Raw genomic sequence first — 16,757 nt, 5'->3', positions numbered from 1 at the left:
ACATAAAAACAGGACATCCTTGGGAGTCAACAAGAAGCGAAAAGTAATCACTACCAAAACCAAGACAAATCTTCACAATATAGACAAATTTCTTTTTTGACGCTTCAAACGAAGTAAATACTTTGGAGAGAAGGTGTTCCCTTGGAAAATTGGCTCAAATTGATATGTTCTATAATCTTCATAACTAATTCGGGTTCCTTTCCTAGCTGTCACAAGAAGTCAAAGCCTCCCAAAAGGCAAGGGAAAATCAAAGAAGATGGATGTTTTACAAATCTCAGCTGATCTAAACGCTTTAAGTTTACATCCTACATGCAAAATCTTATATCCCGGTCCAGCACATGATCAGGGTTTCTCAGCTTTTCCAGGGATTAAAGCTGTAGCAACTAATAGATTTCGTGCTCAATTATAATGGTCTACTTTTAGCCACTGATCCTATTAATCATGTATGCAGAGAAAAGCATGATACAAGAACTCCATGGAAAAAAAAGTTGTGTACCAAATGACAATTTTATATCAATCAAATTATTGACCTACCTCAGGCAAGAACACACTGCCAGTAGAATTCTGTGCAATGCCTTCAGTAAGAAGAGAAGTAAGTTCAGGAGGCAAAAGTGACTTATCGTCAGGCGGATCAACCTTTTTCCCACCAACATAGGCCTCAACCACAGTCATCTGTAGATTAGAAAAGAATTGTGATCCATACGAGAAGACAGAAATTCTAAATCTTTCTCTATGGTCCAGACCTGCCAATAGGTACTGAAAATTACAGACACAGCAGAAAAGGAGAAAATCCCACCAAGAGGTACTGAAACCCAAGGACAACAATAAACACAAAAGGACAGTGATAACTAGAGGAGATGGAAAGAGTCCAGGAAGATAAACAAGAAGAAAATTGACCTGATATGACAAGAAGAAAATTAGCAAAAGGTGGATAGTGTAAATTGACCTGATTCAAAGTCAAGGTTCCTGTTTTGTCACTGCAGATGGTGGTAGCAGAGCCCATTGTCTCGCAAGCTGAAAGCCTCCTTACCTACATTTTAATCAAGAGTGTGTAATCAAAACAGTAGCAGGCACCCCTTTATACAACTATCTCCCAATGTAACTAAGTAAAAGACAAAGCTAATCAAAGTCCATGAAAACAGCCAGAAGGGAGATAATATTTACTTACCAAGGCCTTGTCCCTCATCATTTTTCTCATTGAATAAGCAAGCCTACAGGAAAATTTTAGATCCCAAAGTTTAGAAAATGATTGAATTACAAGTATATCGGCATGTAATGCATATATACACATGCATTTGCACATGCATTTGTTGCCAAGGCCACCCATGCTATTTGATCAGATCAACTGAAGCAGGTTCAAATGGACTGAGATGAGATAAAAGATAAAAAGCATATAGTGGGAATAGAAAAATGGCTAAATTTAAGCAAGAAAAACCAGTAAATCGTGAGGGACTAACCAGTTAAACAACAAATGCCTAATGACAGCACTTACTGGACATGAATATCATGCACATATACAACTAGCAGCATTGCATATCATTGGACTGAGAAGAGAAAGAGTGGTTGAAATCGAGGGTAGGAATCATGATTCAAACTCACGTTAAAGTCACAGCTAAAGGAAGCCCTTCTGGCACAGCAACTACCACAATGGTCACCTACAGGTCCTTCCAATATTAGTCAAAAACTTGAAATTGGCATATTCAAACTTAGACAACTAAAGAGGAAATTAAATGAGCAGAGTACATACTGCAACAGTAAAAATCTTGATGGCTCCATCTATAGCTGTACTAGCTTTAGTTCTCCCAGCTTTAAACTGGCGACTTCCATCAGTGTTATAAGTATGGCCAGTAAAAAATCTATACAACAACAACACAATATTGTAAGCTGCAGAATATAAACATGATTGTGAGGTAGATTAAGAGAATAAAACGAAATTCAGATTTTAAGTTGCAGAAGATAAAACATGATTTCAAGGTAGATTAAGAGGACAAACAGAAAACAATCACACAAGTGTAAACCAACCTGATGAAAAGGACAATGAGAACAATTGCAGCTACAGCAAGACCAACTATACCAATGAATGTTGCAACACCATTTAACCGCACCTAAGAACGTATCATACACTATAGTCAGGCTTAAATCATGGCTACAATCAAAATGAAGACACCATGTTAACATCTAACAAAGAAAACACCTGTAGTGGTGTTTCTTCACCATTGTCTTCGGAAATACTAGCCATCAGCAAGCCCCATTCAGTATTTATCCCAACATTAGTTACCTGCAACATACAGTAATCCAAATTTGCAGCTCAAAGTTACAATAATACACAAAGAACATCTAGCCAAAAGATTATGAGCAATGATGAATGTATAGGAGAAGGAAAATAGCGCAAGTTTCTAGTCTGCACTTATCCTAATAGTCTAAACAGAAAAGTAATTTCATATCATAATGCTAACATATCCAGTCTAGCAATCCAATCTCTGATTGCCTTTCAAAGGCAAGATATTCCAAAAACCTTGGGATGCATTTGGACAAGACATTATTTGAAATAACAAAATAGCATTTTCTATGATGTGATGGATGTGAGATGAAAATTGGTTGGGAATATAAAAAGGTGGTTGGAAAATGTTTTCGTGATGCAAGCAAATATTTTTTGGCAAAAAAAAAAAAAAAAAAAATTGGCATCCAAACAAACTGCTTGTTTCTACTCCTAAGGTAACCCCAAGAAATTGCTTCAACGATGCAAGGCTAGTAGAACATGTCGACCACAATATTTACAGAGATGTGCCTGAACTGAAGCATGGAACTATACAGGGGCTCCCCTGCAACATCCCTAAGTTCTGTTCTACATCAGATATATATTATTCCAGAAATTCAATAGTAAAATGGATAGAAGCAACTTCCTAAATCATTTGTCATAATGGTTCAGGCTCTAAGAAATGAGTTCATGCACCCATAGTTGGTTTTTAAATCCACACTGAATATCTAAGCATAGGGCGCTAACATGCTTCAATCACGTAGACAACTTATATTTGTCTGAACGACCACCAACAAACAAGCACTAACACAAGTTACTAAGCACTCGTGCCTTGCCAAAGAATCCTACATAACTAACTTTCAACACACCTTAAAAACCAATTGGACTTTACCAACTGTAACAAATCTAATATGACCATGTACAATCCCAGTATCAGTTGGAAAAGATGACTGGTCTAAAAGTTTCTCAAGAATACTACTGACATGGGAAAATAAGCATACTCCCATTAGCATTACCCCAATCAAAAAGTCATCAGAAAGCAACCTACCACCTTCTAGCTAATAAAATTCACAGGAAAAGAATGACAAATACAAAAAACATGCAACAGGCTATAATTTTAAAAAAAATGGAGATTTATTTTTGGACCAATGGAATTGAAACCAAGCAAATAAAGCTGCAAGCATTATTAGGTGTAAAATGGAAAGGCACAAAAATTTTGAAATAAGAAGCGACCAATCATGTTTCCAGAGAATCTACATAAATCCTTCATATCAGTTCAATAATGAAGGGCAAGAGATCAAAAATACATTGGTTCCCTACGCTCGCCAGATCAGTTTTGCTAAGTTTGCCAATGGTGCTTGCAATTCAAGGTGTTGAACTGCTGAGTGCTAATTAATTATATCTAAAGCAAAATGAAATGACAGAGTTTGTGCTTATTATGCTGCCATTAATCCAGGAATTGTTAAGTATGTTGTGACCAGTTCGAAGTGCATTCCTCCATGTTCATCAAAAGGAAATTTTCAGAAAATGCCACAAGAGATAAAACCACAGCGTAAATATTTTTTAGTAAACAAGAATCATAAAATATCTTCATCCTCTTTACCAGCATGTTTCCATAACCATCAGCCACTTTGCAACCGGACATAAGAAATGGTGCCTTTGAATCCTTATGAACCTGTGAGAAAAATTATTGGCTCAATCAACAATAGCAAGACTCATACCCAATATGTACTGGAATAAATTGCCACATTCACACTTACAATCTTGCTCTCCCCAGTCATACTTGATTCATCAATTGCAAGAGAATGACCAGAAACCAAAATTCCATCAGCAGGTACCTGTAAAAAATTTGAAGTATGTAAGCATAAAGGTGCAACCACAAGGATAGTAAAAATCCAGAACATGAGAAAAAATAAAGTTCATAACCACCTGGTCACCAATTTTGAGAGGTACGATATCACCAACAACAATCTCAAATATTGAAACCTCGATTCTTCTCCCACCTCTAACCACCTGCAATTCAAATTTCTCAAATTATGAGAGTGGACAAAGGCTCCAACGAACAGCACAGGGTTGTAGATTACAAACCTCCAAATGTATATTTTGCTTCTCTTCATTCAAACTTTGGAATTGGAGTGATTGCCGATAGTCACTGATGGCTACAGAATGAGAATTGAAATAATATTATGCTGACAAACTAAAGTTGGAAGTGCCAAGGAACCATAACAAATAAGGCATTCAGGTATATGCATGTCATCAAGATTGACAATGAGAGGTGCTGCAACCCAATGGACCACAATAAACTTAAACATTAACCATTAAAATCATATGCAAGTGCATGGTACAAGTAACCAAGGACAACAATTCTACAAAGTTCAAACAGAATTTATTTAGACAAGTTCTCTTCCAAAGTATAGATGAGTGCATCAAAATGCACACAATTGCACAGAGCTATAAATACAAAGTGCAGTGGGAACTGGGCCATGATGCACAGCTACTGCACTCCATTGACAAGGTAAAAAGCCATTTACTTCCACGCTGGAAAGATGATTGTGATGTCATAAATAGATGTACATACAAATCTATAAACTTGCTCTAAGATGCAGCTACAAATGGACCCAGCATGATACAAACCTTGGCAATAAGGACTAAAACAAATGTTATAGTTCAAGGAGCACACTTTACCCTATTTTGTTAGGAAAAACCAAGAACATGAGGTACAAATCCCAAATGCCATTCCTCTTTTCTAATCATAGAGAAATAACTTTCGTCCACCAGAAGCATACTCTCACAAGGAATAATGTATTTGAACAACACATTCTCATGTTATGTAAAGGCATAGGGATACAAAGTTTCCAAGATCTATCTAGAATTACTATATGTTAACAAATCATTTTTGGGCCAGTTTAGTTGTATATGCACAATAAATAAATCCAACGAACTACAGCACCAGACATTGGCTATGTCAAAACAAAAGTGGGACTTGCTCTGAGTTACTTGGTTGTGCTTCCAAAAATTTGTGTCAAGTCGATTGCTTAACTCATCATTATATTGACTTGCTTCTAAAATGATGCTAAATGGTCTATATGACAATTGAGATTTGACTAGTCAAAAAAGATAACAGACTTTTGAAACAATTAGCTAATTCTGGCTCCATGACAAAATTGCCTTGTAGTATGAGAATTCAGTTTAATAATGCACTCAAGTCCTGACGTGAAACATAATTAACACTTTATTTAACATTCTGCAAGAAAAAATGTCTTTGTTAAACCACAAATTTAGCTTGTCTCCTACACCAGGAATGGCGCTTCTTTACTTGTCTTCCGAGGGAAACCCAAAGGAGCCTCATGAATTTAAACTACCAACTACTTTATAGCGTTGGACCAGATCTTGCTGGGGTGACAAGTTCTTATTACATGACTACTTGCAAAAAGTATCATATAAAAATAGTGTCTTCTATTGTTGAGACAAGTAAAATGAGGAACATTTTGTTCTGACTGACCATAACTCTTAATGACCTCAAGAGGAAGTCAGACAGCAGGGTTGATGTAAAGAAGCTCCAAAACCAAAGAAAACTTTCCTTTAGAGGTTCAATAAGGATTTTGTCAGATGAGTGTTTGCTGTATTTCCCAATATTACACCTACAAGCAACCTATTGAAGTCCAGAATTAAAACAAATGAGAGAAACGCTACACCATAGCAACACCTTAGGATAAACTTGTAATATGGATGTAATACATTTCATTCAGTTCTCCACAGAATCGAAATTAACTGCATTTCTGGTCATTAATTAACCACACATTGTACCAACTTTCTTTGCTAAACTTGTCATAATACCTGTTACAACAATGACGATAAAGACAGCCAACGCGATACTTCCACCATCATACCATCCTTCTTTTATACCCTGGAAAACAACATATTAGACTATGGCAAGACCAAATCAAAATTAACCAATCAAAACATGTCAGCATTTTCCATTTTCCACTCAGATTAGCTAGTAAATCACAAGTATATTAAAAAAATACTTTAATCTATAAGAATTTGATAGGGACAGATACCATTCTTGTCAGAAAATCAAAAGACAAGATTTAAAATTCATACAACTAACAAAATCATGATCTCAAACATATAGTAGTACAACAAAATTATTAAACAGAAAAAACTTTATAGGGCTTACAATTCTCAATTCAAAATAAGTATTAAGAGTGAACTTATCCTTAAAATTAAAAAAATAATAATAATAATTAGAGCAAACTCAAAAATTAAGCTTACCTCTGTCTTTATCCCAAGGGCCAAAGAAGCAGCCGCAGCTACCATCAAGATGATTAAAGTAGTGTCTCGACAAGCTTCCCACAGAAACCTCTATAACACAACTCACAAATAAGCAAGTTAACGAGGCACAGCTCATGATGCAAATGGTTCAATAACTCAACGATTTGCAGTAACATACCCAAAAGCTTCGCCCTTTCTTCCGCGGATAAGTATTGGATCCAAATATATTCTTCCGCTTCAAAAAATCTGTCTCATCCCCACGAATTCCTTTCTCAAGACTAGTTTTTAACTTTTCAGCTACACCTTTAACCTGATCGTAATACACAGAAAAATAAACAAATTCATAGATGTGCATGATGCTTGATACAGTAGGAGAAAAAGGAAAATCGTTGCATTGGACTAACCCCTCCATATTGCTGCAATGCAGAAATCTCATGCTCTCTTGACATTTGAGAAAGCTCCTCCTGGCTGATATCAAAATCTCCAGTACGAGTCGGTGTAGGAGGCTTTTTCAAAGGGGATCCTGGCACTAAAATTACAGACATACATGACCAAAATGTTCAGTGCTTGCAATACATGTAATGCCTTTGAAAGACAATGGAGATAAGCAAGGAAAAAACCCAGAAGTATGAAGCAAAAACTCTATGCATCTTGAACTTTTATGCTTTCCAGTAAAGCACTTATTAGGATCAAATTGAATAGGCCAACTAAAAACCCAGAAGTATGAAGCAAAAACTCTATGCATCTTGAACTTCTATGCTTTCCAGTAAAACATTTATTAGGATCAAATTGCATAGGCCAACTAAAAACCCAGAAGTATGAAGCAAAAACTCTATGCATCTTGAACTTTTATGCTTTCCAGTAAAACACTTGTACATTAAGTGCAGTAAAAGCGACATTGACAGGATCAAATTGGACAGACCAACTAAAATGACAAAGCATTAGTTTTAATGAAACTTGAGATGAAAGTAAAGAAATAGAAACAGAGATTTCAAATGTTAGCTTTACATTTTACTAGCAAAAGTCATGACTTAAAACACTAAAACATCAAGTCAGCTGCCAATACTACTCCCGCATCAACCATATCAGTGACAAGCAACCTTTCGCAAATAAATTGTTCTCCATGCATTTTACGAGTCTATTTAGTTTAACAGCATTACTGAATGTTATCTACATCATTCGATGGCGGAGGTGTCAAGTTGATGTCCCAAGATAATCACACAAATACTCAACATCCATGGCCTTGGACGTTGTTTGTCACCCCTCAATAAGGAATTCCGTTGCATGTGCAAAACAGAACATGAGGAAAACCATTACTCAAAAAGTAGCATCAACCTTTATAGGCAAAACACTCAACAAATATTTCTCATGTTCAAGATCCACACAGGCTTGAAGTAGCAACACTTCCAAGTCATCTCATCCTATGCAAGAAAACCACATCAAGTATCGAAGAAATCATATTGCCAGTGTACATTTAATGATGAAATGACTTTCAAAAGAATAGCAAAGCATGCTCCACAACAAAGAAATCGCATCATTGCTTAGGCAGAATGTAAAAAGTCAACGGCTTCGAGCTAAAAAAGCCTCCAGCCACAAATAAATTAAACCAAAAAGCATACAACCATGCATGACAACCGAATTATAGAGACAAAAGACAGATCTAGGACCAAAATTTGCAAAGATACAGGAGAGATAGGGATTGCACAGGCATTGCAGGTCAATAGTCAAACTAAATGTGAACAAGAAGAAATTCCTATTGTCTGTATGTGTCAAATAGCTAGCCCCCCTGCTCGAAAAGTTCAAAGATGCTCAAAGAAAGCCTGAAAAATAAAATATTATCTGAAAAAAGAATTTCCACCCATGAGGAATGGATGAAGATGAGTACAAGGAGAAGCAGCATAAAAACTCTTCTTAGTCTAAATTCTGCATCTTGCATTGAAGCCAAAACCCTGAACAACAAATAAACTGTACAAAACAATAGAGCAAGTAATTTACCATCCACACCTTGTGCAGCTGCTTGGAAGAGAACAGCAGCCTGATAAAAGTGTTGTGCATTAACATGAGATACACAAAAAAATAAGAATGATAATTCTCCAAAAAGAATTGAGAACCAATATTCACCCGAATAACTTGTGCATGCGTTCTAATCTTAGCTAAAAGTAGCTTCCTCTCTTTATCCTTTTTCAAGTCCAATGTATAGCGAAACCGTCGAGATGCATTCAGCACAAGAGCAGCTTGCTGAAAAATATAAACAGGAAATCCATTTGTCAAACAATCGGCAACATTCTCCCAAAGAAACTTTCCAAGAAATAACATAACTAAAATGGTGCCCTTCTTTCATTGCAAACTTCGAAGTTAGACACATTAATATCCTCGCCTTATATTCTCAATACAGCAACTTATATTCCAAACTCAAATAGTATTAGTCATGTTCAAAAATGCCGTTGTCTAGAAAATTACATTGAGAAGTTGGGCACATTAATCATGTTTCGAAGTAAGACACAATAACATCCTCAGCTTATAATTCTCAATACAGCAACTTACATTACTAACTCAAATACTCATCATTTAATCGCATCTCTACATGTGATCATAATTATTAATCATGTTCAAAAATACTGTTATTCAGAAAATTACATAGAGAAGCAAGTAAATAAGCTCTCCAGCTGTACTGTTGCTCAATATTCTCTAACTCTCGTGTTCTTTTCTTTCATTTCCAACCACTTCATTGCATTCACAAGCATCTGACGAGTTCAGTTCTAATCGTTAGATTGCTTTCCTTTGCGGAATTTTTTTATTTCCCTACATTAATTGTCTGTCAAGTACTCAAATTGACAGCTACAGTCTTGACACTTAGCATCAGTCAGAGCATTTCTTGAAAATCAATTTGCAGCTCTAAACTTCTACTCAACCATTTCAGCTTCTTGCCCTTGGAATTTTTCTTCAAGTTCCTTCGATTTTATGAATCTATCATGTTCTCATAAACTCTATTTTACTCCCAATACCTAAATTTTTTCCCTCTTCAATCCGCTCTCATTCAGTTAAAGTTATTAAACCTTTTATCAATGTAAGAAGAACATTACAATAACTCAAAAAGAAATCTCTGCCACACAGTATGCCATGCTATATGCCATAGGTACACATTAGCTAATCTAGAGCCCCATTCAAAGCCTTCTTTCAGGCTAAAAATAAAAGAATTGTCATGACAACCATAGTTAGTTACTACTACTTGGTCTGAAGCCTTGTTAACCTAAACCTCGACTCACAAAGACCATATGCAAAATAAGTGCTCTAATTGTTGAGATATTTCACAATATACTAAAGTTGGCAATACTTGGGGAACCATCTTCCAACTACTTGTGCTGGACAGATTTCATATATGTCAAGTCTGGAATTTCAGAAAAATTTTTAGATGGATACCAACAAAATCTTATTACATCAATTATTTGGATAACTGCTGTTTTCTTGCTTAGCTATCAATTACAAACTAGAGGCTGAAGGAGGATAATCTTTAGTTTAAAATGAGAAGTTGAGGTGACACTGAAGTTTATCAACTGAAATCAGAAACACAGAAGCTGAAGCTGCACAGAAGAGAAGCAAATAACTGAACTTCTGAAACTTAAAGGGCCATGATCCTGTATAAGGATGTAACCCTTTTAGCTTAAGATGCATGTCCGAGGATACAAACAGCTACATCTAAGACTCCAAAAGATAAGCTGAACAGGTTATTTATAATCAAAGAAATTTTAAGCAACACAATAGATATATGTATTTGTTACAATATTGCAGATATCCACTACACCACATCCTGCATCAAACCAAGTTCCTCCAATTTTTTACAACTATAATTTTGCAATTTGTATGTTATATCCAATATTCGCAACGGAGGCCTTTACTAAGATCCCACTCTTTTTATTCTGCTATGAAAAGCCATCACCAAATAGTATTGAAAAAATATCTCCTTTCCGATTAATAATCCAACCTCTGTATCTATACCTCACCCATTGCTATCAACTTCACTCGCCCATGTTTAACTTCCTTTTCCACAAATTCTCCACACTCTATCAGCTTTCACTCTTTCCAAAATTTCTGCAAAAATATTCCTAGACAAAATTCTAGTAACCAAAAATTCGCTCAACAAAACTTTCTACCAAACAATCTTTCGCTACACTAAATCCACTTACATTGCCAGAAATAAAAGAACTAAAAATTACAAAAATGCAAACAAAAAATAAAAATAAAAACTACAACACATACCCGCCACCTCTTCAACCGATCAATAGGGGCACTTTTGGTGCGAAAAATATCAAAAGGCCCTCCAGAAGTCCCCTCGTCGTCGTCGTCAGTAGAGCCATTGCCGACACGGCCGATTCCAGACTCCAAATCAGTGTCGCTGTTCCGATACCGCCTATACGGCGACGCAGGCTTAAAATCCTCACTCATTCTTCTTTCTGTTGGCGTTGAATTTCTTTAAATGCTGTCGCAGGAGAGATGACACCGATTGGAAAATAATTTGCACTGTTTTTCGAAAACAAGTTGCACTCTCAAACGGACTCATAAATTTTCATCCAACAAAAGATCACAAATGCTGAGAAAACTACAGTAAAATCCAGAAATTCTGCTTCGGAGAATGCGCTAGGGTTTGGTTGCTGTCGGAGGAAGACAACCGACCAAAATGCATATGCATCAAAAGTCCCGCAATTCACCGGCTCATGTGAGCCATACATATATATATGCATAAAAAATCAAGAGAATATGCACAATCAAGGCAGTTACTCAGTGATTAATATTAATACTTTCCTTAATTCTTAATGCAATCTAGAGAGAGATGAAGAAAAGGAGTGATTCGATTTACCGTCTGGGAACCGCAGGAGAGAGAATGAGGTCGAAGGAGCAGACAAGAATAGAAGGAAATTTCGGGGAAGTTTCGCTCGCGAAAAACACTTTTAAAACAGTTCCTGTTTTTTACCCTTGTTTTAATTCCAAAAGGGTGTCAGCACTGGAGGTGAGCAATCTTGGTATATACCAAATTCATATCCAATTTTATTTTTAATTTGGTAATTTGAAATAGGGTATTCAATATTTAGTATAAAATGGTATTTATCAAATTTACTGAATTTTAATATGATATGAAATAGATAATGAAATTTTTAATTTGGTAATAATCAATTTTAAATTTAAATTCAATAAAATAAAATAAGATAATATATTATTGTATTCGAATACCAAATTAGTTTATAAAATTATATATTATAGAGATAAATGTTATATACTATTAATATATTATATAGGTATAAACTATTAATAATAGATAATATATAGTATTATTATGTACCTATAATAAAAAATATAAATAATGATTTATAATATACTATTTTAGTATTTATTATATGATTATAATAATATAAATATACAATAATACATAATTATAATACTTACCGTTTTATACATAACTAGAATTATATAATAAGTATAGTACTAAATATTAAATATAATTATTAATTAGAATTTAGACATTGATTCAGCATGGGTTATTAAATATTTGAATGTGTAACTTTTAATTTGCAAGTATTAATATACTCTAAATTTACATTACATATACAATATGTGAATTTATATTTTCTAATCACTAATCTTGTTTAATGTAAGTAACTAAGCAGTATGATTAAGCAGTCTAAGCGAATGTATATGAATTGCATGTCAACATATTAGTTTGTTAGCATTCACCGTTGAAAGCAATCAAGTTATTTACAAATTAAACATTTAAGTTATATAAAAAAAATAAAAACAAATGTAAGTTTAATACAATACATCATTTGTAAATTATAAGTGATTAAGTGTATACAACTATACAAATGAATCCCATTTAATTATGTCAAAATTACTATCTAATTTGGTTATAACCAGCTTCATAATCATTTTCGAATTCAATTCGGTAATCGAATAAATTTTGTAATTTCCAATTCTAAATTGAGAGCGACTTAAAATTTTACAAGTGAAATAATCAAAAAAAATCAAATTCAAATAATTAAATAATCGAATTTGTACCTAACGCACACCCTAATCAAAACTTTTGGGTAATTACTCTGATAGGTACCAATAAGTTACAATAATATAAGAAGTTGCAATTTGTGAGACGGTTCGGCGAAATTGACGGTGTAATTTCATGGAAGAAAATGTGTTACCATAAGTCTTACATCTGTCCGCATCCCTCAATGCTCAATGTGGAAAAACATGTACGGTAGAGGAAATTGAGGTGAAAATCCAATTGAAGGCTACAGACGACTGAACGAGTCAACTCTTGAACTCGAACGAGAACGGTCCAATTTGCATCCTATGATCAAGTTCGGAGAAAAATACGGGTGCTTGTAGGTACTTTTCTAAATGCAGGTCGTTTCAAATTTTTGATTAGTGAGTATTGAATTAAGTTGAGCCACGTTTGTGAATCGACTCATTTGTTGGTACAGGTAGAATTACTTGGATTGCTTTCAAGTCAACGTCTTTTGCTAAAATGATTTTAATAAGTATTATGTAGAAGAGATGCTTTATAGTACTTCTTTCTAGTCACTCAAATCTTGCAATTCAAATTTTTGAGAAATGTGGAAAAATGTTCAAAGATATCTAAGAAAAGTAAAATGTAAAACAAATTATTATAATTGTTGTGTAAAAGCTCAAGTATATCGAAGAAAAAAACACTATTTTGCAATTGGAATACATAAGAAATAAAATATAAATAAATTTAGAATAAATCTTATATACACCGAAAATGTATACATTATCATCATTTAATTCATGATATGTATGCAAAATTTGAATTTATCATTCATTCAACGCTGACAGTGTATTTTTTTTTCCTCATACAACGCTGATAGTATATTTTATTCATGATATGTATGACAGTGCTAATCCATAAACTTATTTTAACTGCTTTTTTTTCCTCCCCCTCTTGATACCTATTGTCAACTATTTGTTTATAAGCCATGCGTGGATGTTTTTCTTTTCATAATGTTCTAATATGACATGATGGCGCGTTCAAGCTGATTTTAAGACATTGACTAACGCGAATATTTGGCAAATAAAAGGTACTAATGTGGGTTAATCCTTGAAGTTATGGTTTGCAACTTCATAATATACACAAAATCAACCTTACATTTTATTTGTTCATTGAGACGATAAGGTTGACATAAAGAAAAGTATCATTACAAGACTACCAATTTCAGTACACTCTATTGGTGAACTTTATGTTAGACTAAACATAATTTTTGGAGTGATATTAAAAAAAAAAAAAGTAAATGGATGGCAAAAGTCAAAGTAATTTACCTTTATGATTTTGCTTGGGGTAGAAGTAAGAAATCAATCAATTTTTGGAAATTACTTCTGGAGAAGGTGTGCCCCCAAAAAGGTGTTGGGTAGTTATGTGGTAAGTAACTGTTTTTTAATTCCCAAATACCTAATACTAACTTTTGAGTAATTCATTAAGTTGGATCTTCCTTGTTGATCACCCAACACACAAATAGAAGACCTTAGTCTACTTTGACATAAATAGTCTTGTAAGCCGATATGCTTTAAAAATTTGTAATTTTTTAGAAGGTGCAAAAAATAATGCAAGTAGTTCAATTATTTAAAACATCTAAAATATTAGTTCAGGTTTACTGAAGTATATATTTGCCCAAACAGAATAGGTTTCTTCTTCGTTTCGTAAAGACTGATTTGGAGGGGTAAATCACAGTTGATAAAAGCGGATTTGAGGTTTCTTCTAGGCTCCGTTTGAATTGACTATTTTTTCAAAAACAAGTTTTTTAAATACAATGATATAGTAATATATAAATAAAAATAACTCAAAAAATATTTCATCTATACAATATCAAATATTTCAAAAATATTTATAGTAAAATTTTTTTATATACGTTGTTACAACAAAATTTTTCAAAAACACTCCTAAAAACAGCTAATTCAAACGGATAATTAGAGGTTCTGTCCAGTTCTATCTAGTTGTGTAAATTGTCACAATTTCAGTGTAAACTAAAATATTTTTTATGTAATCGTAAGTTTTTCACCAACTCAGTTATAATTCATATTTATACCAAAACTGTACCAATTTACACCAAAGTTCTATTAGTTTATATAACTAGACAGAATTGAAACTGGGGAGGCCCTATTTCCTCGATGGAGCGCACCATAATAGTGGATAGTGGATACCTTGAAATTTCACTTGGAAAGTAAGGGATTTACCTTAGAAACTTCAATTGGAAGGTAAGAAATTCAGTGAAGATAAGGACTTACTTTCATCGAAAATTTTCTCCTTAACGTCCAATTCATAGAAAACATTAGACATTCATGGAAGATAAGGATAATTTCGCGGAAATTTTGCTCCTCAATATCCAATTGCTAGAAAAAAAAAACTAGAAATTCAGTGAAGACAAGGACTTAATTGCCTGGAAATTTCACTCCTTAATTTCCAATTCAATTAGTAGAAAACACACAATGAATCTGATCAAACCATGAGCTATTAGTCACACTTTTTCTCTACCAGACAAGGAACACGGTAGGTTAACTGTTTGACGGCAACTATTATATTCTTCAATTTTCAGCTCTGAAATCACACAAGAGTTTCTTCTTGTCCATTTCACCATCAGGAACAAATCGGGTAGTGAAATTTGCATTTTAGATCTTAATTTCGAGATTTCATTGACTCTATATTCATATGCCAAAAAAGGGGATAATAAAGTAGTAAGAAGAAAAGATCGTATTTCCATACCACCTAAAAAAATCTTGTAAAGCATGACGAGCCTTTGTTACCGCTAATTATCGAGACACACTCAAAAAATGCGTGTGCTCCTCGTTTAAAAATGTTATTAGAAAATATTAAGTGATGGGAAAATGATTGATTGAGTAAAAAGGGGGAAATAATAGTTTAGTGGGATAAGTAAGAGAGGATGTGGATACTGGATTGAGGAAGTTTTGGTTGAATAGTATTTCAGATTGAGACAGTAGTGTTGGGTTGAGTAGCATTCCACTCGGATTTGGATAGATTTACAGGAAAATTTACACCAAACAACTAGGAGACTTTATTATTGTGTGTATATATATGTGTGTGTGTGTGAAAGTAGCTATTTTAATTAGAGTGTGTCTCACTCCTTTATGGCATGCCTAATTGAAGAGAATTAACGGGTTATGGGTCATTTGGGTTTTACCCATATTAAATATTATATTATATGTTTTAAAATTATCCTTAATTTTAAAATAAATTTTAAAAATAACTAATTTTATCTTAATGATATCTACAGTCTATCAAATTATTACATAGAACTATAGTAAAGCCTTTTTCAAATTACAATTATTAAATCTTACATATTTCATAAATTACTTTCTTTCATCACTATATCGTTGATTAGTATTCAAATTGTTCATCATCTCTTTCCTTAAGTTTGAATTAATTTAGTGTGAAAAAGAGAATTAATTGTTACTGCTGAAAACTAAATATTTATTGATGAAAAAAAAAGCAGATTATTGGATCTTTTCTACTTAATTAAATGTAAATATATAGTTCTAGGTTTATGGTAATTATAAAAATTTAAATTATCTAAAAGAATACTTATAAAAAAAAAGAATATCTACCAAGTTTTTTATATGGGATACATTATTTGATGTATACTACCATATTATAGTAAAAGTATGTAAACAAATTTGTAAAAATTAGTAAATAATTGAACATTTAGAATACATTATGTTTTTAGAGTTAATATTAATGGACATGTAGGATTGTTGTTAATTTTCATATTTAAATTATTCATATGACAATCCAAACAGGGAAAATCTCTAGAAAACACCTAAGGTTCCTTAGTGTTTGTACTAAACCATGTTTGGACTTGCTGTCAAGATTGAGTTAAAGCATACATACTCGTGTTACTATCAAAGCCTTTAAATTGTTGTAAGACGTTCTATTTAGTTAGTATTTTAATTTTCAATTTCTTCAGCATTTCCGCTATTTTTTTTTTTTAACTTTCATTTACTTCAATAATTCAACATATGTAAGCGTTAGTTTCTTTACCCAAAAACTACGTCCTTATACCATAATGATTTTACATAACTATCATGCAACATGAATGCTCGTAAATGGAGAGGATTCTAATTTATAACGTATATACTAAATTTCAATATTATAGTAAAGAGACATTACTCGATATAAGATCCATAATCCACATAATGCAAAGTACGTTGCAAG

The 16,757-nt window shown here is 33.4% G+C and overlaps 1 protein-coding gene across 11 annotated transcripts in view; it reads right to left on the bottom strand.

The window, feature by feature from the left end:
- Positions 1-16,757, bottom strand: part of LOC113691712 (calcium-transporting ATPase 8, plasma membrane-type-like) — a 39,531-nt gene that overhangs the window by 9,055 nt on the left and 13,719 nt on the right. For 3 of the 11 annotated variants that reach the window (XM_027209984.2, XM_027209989.2, XM_027209986.2), the window contains 18 exons: positions 10,790-11,050; positions 8,654-8,770; positions 8,528-8,567; positions 6,937-7,061; positions 6,711-6,842; positions 6,533-6,622; positions 6,095-6,164; positions 4,346-4,416; positions 4,187-4,270; positions 4,018-4,095; positions 3,861-3,932; positions 2,195-2,278; positions 2,023-2,105; positions 1,748-1,856; positions 1,600-1,655; positions 1,169-1,211; positions 947-1,030; positions 535-672 (listed from right to left, as the gene is read on the bottom strand). In XM_027209984.2, the coding sequence (XP_027065785.2) occupies positions 535-672; positions 947-1,030; positions 1,169-1,211; positions 1,600-1,655; positions 1,748-1,856; positions 2,023-2,105; positions 2,195-2,278; positions 3,861-3,932; positions 4,018-4,095; positions 4,187-4,270; positions 4,346-4,416; positions 6,095-6,164; positions 6,533-6,622; positions 6,711-6,842; positions 6,937-7,061; positions 8,528-8,567; positions 8,654-8,770; positions 10,790-10,975 (1,662 nt within the window). In that variant the 5' untranslated portion in view covers positions 10,976-11,050. The other 8 variants (XM_027209987.2, XM_072053906.1, XM_027209993.2 and 5 more) reach the window with 7 other exon arrangements.

This window comes from Coffea arabica, chromosome 6c, assembly GCF_036785885.1.
Source record: "Coffea arabica cultivar ET-39 chromosome 6c, Coffea Arabica ET-39 HiFi, whole genome shotgun sequence".
Lineage (NCBI taxonomy): Eukaryota > Viridiplantae > Streptophyta > Magnoliopsida > Gentianales > Rubiaceae > Coffea > Coffea arabica.
This window is presented reverse-complemented; position numbering and strand designations above follow the sequence as displayed.